Source organism: Fukomys damarensis, unplaced genomic scaffold (genome assembly GCF_012274545.1).
Source record: "Fukomys damarensis isolate Sample0158 unplaced genomic scaffold, DMR_v1.0_HiC HiC_scaffold_16, whole genome shotgun sequence".
NCBI classification, from domain to species: Eukaryota; Metazoa; Chordata; class Mammalia; order Rodentia; family Bathyergidae; genus Fukomys; species Fukomys damarensis.
In genome coordinates, this window is record NW_022900928.1 from 1,055,657 (window position 1) to 1,059,217 (window position 3,561).

A 3,561-nucleotide genomic window follows, 5' to 3' on the forward strand; every position below is an offset into this window, starting at 1 on the left:
GTGGTGAGTGTGGGGGCCAAGGGCTCCCAGCTCAGGTCAGAGAGGTCACTGCCTTCTCCGTGTCCTTCTCGTGACAGTTCCGACACCCGAGGAGATGTCCAACCTGACCCCTGAGTCCTCCCCAGAGTAAGTGATCTCTGTGCTAGGCTGCCTGGTGTGGGCACATGGGGTCCCTTCCTAGAGAGGGGCAGGCACCTTGGGGTGCTTCTCCAGGAGCCCTGCTTATCGCTGGTCCCACTGCAAAGGTCTGTCTCAGCCCTGGGAATCTAAGAGCCTGAGAACCCAGTGTCAGGCAAGGCCAGAGGGGAGGAGCCCGCTCTGTTCAGAGCCCGCAGCTCGGGGAGCCCAGGTCAGCTGAAGCAGAGCAGCGTGGGAGCTGCAGGGCACTGAGTCTGGTGAAGAAGTCCCCCATGCTGAGGGCCCAGTGGGGTGGGGCCTGGCAGAGGCCTGGTGTGGGTGGAATGGGCAGGCAAGGCAGGCACCACACTGGAAGTTCCTCCTTGGAGGACAGAACTGAGATGGCAGCCCTGCAGCCCCTGCTGGCGTGGCCCTGGGTGACAGCATCGAAGGGAAGATGCCCATGAAGCACACGGCACAGCGGGCTCTGTCGTGGTCCCTGCCGGCGTGCATGTGATAATGCTGCGTAAGCCCCGGGCCATGCACTGCAGTGGCAGCACCAGGCTTGGAGCAAGACTGGGCGCCTTGCCCACATCACTGGCTCTCAGCAAGGACCTCTGGTTGTATGCTGCCCCTGCTGATGAGGGTGCTGCCCTCGCGTGCTATTCTCAGTCTGTTGGAACACTCTTGAAGTCGCTGCTGGCGTGAGGTAGGAGGGACAGTGACTCCAGAGGACGCCAGGTCCTTCTCAGGTAGATGAGGCCAATCCTGCAAGTCACTGATGCTCTGAACCCAACCAAGTGCTGTGGTTACCCAGCCTCTGCGGCCACCCTGGCTACAGCCTGCGCCCAGCCACATGGACTCGAGCTCCAGCATGGATTGCGCTGCCGTAAACTGCAGGGGCCTCCAATCATAGCCTCTTCGAAGTCACATTGCTGGCCAGCAGGGCAGGGAGTTGGGGTGCTACGTTCCCTGTCATTGTCAGGGAGAGGGCATCAGAATCCTTGTCTGTGTTTTCCAGACAGCTGCCTGCTCCGTGAAATGCCTCGGTGCATCTGAGCCCCAGCCCCTGGGACTGGGCACAGTTGGGGCGGGAGCCTGTGTTCTGGATGTGGCAGTGCCAGGAACAGAGGGGTGGGTGGGGCCAGAAGGCAGCTCCAGGAAGGATTAGGAACAGACCTCCACCTTTGCTGCCACCTGATGGCCCTGGCCTGCACCTGCCATGGTCCCTGCCTCTGTGGACAGGTACCTGCAGAACCCTGACAGTCCACGTGGTGGTGTGGGGACCCAGGCCCTCCCTGGCATTGTGCAACGGGACGGGCTGAAGTCGCCTCTGGTGGTGTGGGCAGATGCTTTGGGGATTGCGGGCTGAGCACAGCATTGGCCAGGCTGAGGAAGAGCCGTCAAGGCGTCCGAGGGCTTGGGCTGGCTGGGACCTTGTGAGCTGACAGGGCAGGCCGTGAACAGCTTTACAGAGTCCTCCTTGTTGGAAGCAGGTCAGGCCCACCATGCCAGGGTCGCAGCCCCGCCAGGGAGACCAAGCCAGGAGGGATCTGTCCCTCCATGTCCAGCTCTGTGGTAAAGAGCAGGCCACAGATGGGCATGGAGTGAGGAATGGGCTGGACAGCAGGAAGGTGGCAGCCATGGTGTCCTGTAGCCAGTCCCTGGGACAGGGCTGTGGGGAGCTCTGGGCAGGCCCTCCCTTTTTGTGTCCCTGACCCCAGGACACCCCTCCAGGTGAGAGGGGCGTGCACCATGTTCTGCAGAGCATTTGGCCCATGCATACCATGTATGAGGGGACACCCAGGGTGGGGCAGAGCAGGCCACTTCAAAATGTAGGGACTTAGACAGAGGGATGGGGCCTGGGCACCTGCTATAGCCCCTCCTCCCCACCCCCACAGCTTGGAGGGAGTTGAAGGCTGGGCGCTTGGAGCAGCGGGACCAGGGTTGGGGCCCTGTGTTAGGGGTGGGGACCTTGGGTCAGCAAGGGTAAGTGGTGGAGTTTGGGATGTGGAAGGATGCTCAGGGTCAGGGTTGGGGTGCTGAGGCGTTGAAAGATGGTTACACAGTGGGAGTTCATGATGATGGGGTGAGTGGGGTGGGTCAGGGAGTGGGGTTAGGGGTCAGTGTCAGAACCCCCATGGTCACCACAGCCTCTGTTCCACCCCAGGCTGGCCAAGAAGTCCTGGTTTGGGAACTTCATTAACCTGGAGAAGGAGGAGCAGATCTTTGTGGTCATCAAGGACAAGCCCCTGAGCTCCATCAAGGCTGACATTGTGCACGCCTTCCTGTCGGTGAGCCCTGCACACGCCTGGCACCTGCTGTCCCTGAGCCTTCCTTCCTAGATGTGCCTGCTAGGTTGCTGGGGGCCTGGTGGCCTCAGATGAGGTGTGAGGGGCTGGCTGTGGGGTGGGAGGGGACAGCCTCTGGACTCCAGAGGCTCTGAGCTGCTTCCATGCCCATCTTCATCCTGCAGAGCCCAGGGTCTCTGTAAGTGGGACCTGGGCTCAGGTCTGGGTGGGGGGCAAATATAGACCACTCCAGCCAGTACAGCCCATCCCTACTGCCCCCCGCTAGGGTGGCCTTGCCTATTGGACACTGCCTGGGTCCCTCGGGCTGCCCTTAGGTTCTCTGGAGCTGGGGAGCCTGAGCCTGTCCCCAGCCTGGACTGCCCTTGCCTTGTGCCCTCCATCTGTCTGGCCTATACAGACCCTGTACCAGGGGATCCATCTGTTTTCTGCCATTTTAACTCACACCCGAGGTGGGCACCGGACTCGAGGTGGGCCAGGACTCGAGGAGACCAGTGGGGTCCCCACCCCAGGCCTTTGAGTTACACCCATCTAAATGCGGCCATGGCACCCTGTTCCCACCCTAGCTGGGCTGCAGGCTCCCATGGGTATCTTCACCCCGCTCAGGAGCGGGACCATGGCAGGGCTGGCTCCCAGCTCACTTGCCTGCACAATCCGCAGATTCCCAGCCTCAGCCACAGCGTCATCTCCCAGACCAGTTTCCGGGCCGAGTACAAGGCCACAGGCGGCCCAGCTGTGTTCCAGAAGCCCGTCAAGTTTCAAGTGGACATCACATACACGGAGGGCGGCGAGGCGCAGAAGGAGAATGGCATCTACTCTGTCACCTTCACCCTGCTCTCAGGTGAGTCCAGGCTGCAGGGGAGGTGCTGGGCAGCCCAAGGCCAGGTCCTGACCCTTGTCTCACCCAGGCCCCAGCCGCCGCTTCAAGAGAGTGGTGGAGACCATCCAAGCCCAGCTGCTGAGTCCCCACGACCAGCCGTCAGCCCAGCACTTGTCAGGTGAGGCGGGGCTCGCGGCTCTCGCGCTAACCAGTGGCGGCCAGCAGGTGTGAGGACCAGGGCGGCGCCCCCTGCCCAGCTGCGGCTCACCCTCAGGGAGAAGGGCCCTGGCGCGGCGGCCGCAGCACCCTGAAAGG

General features: G+C 62.3%; 1 protein-coding gene across 1 annotated transcript in view; it reads left to right on the top strand.

Moving 5' to 3' along the window:
- Positions 1–3,561, top strand: part of Brsk2 (BR serine/threonine kinase 2) — a 40,559-nt gene that overhangs the window by 32,154 nt on the left and 4,844 nt on the right. Inside the window, exons 16-19 of the mRNA XM_033764043.1 lie at positions 78–126; positions 2,288–2,411; positions 3,087–3,267; positions 3,335–3,424. Of these exons, the coding sequence (XP_033619934.1) occupies positions 78–126; positions 2,288–2,411; positions 3,087–3,267; positions 3,335–3,424 (444 nt within the window). The remainder of the gene's footprint in view (positions 1–77; positions 127–2,287; positions 2,412–3,086; positions 3,268–3,334; positions 3,425–3,561) is intronic.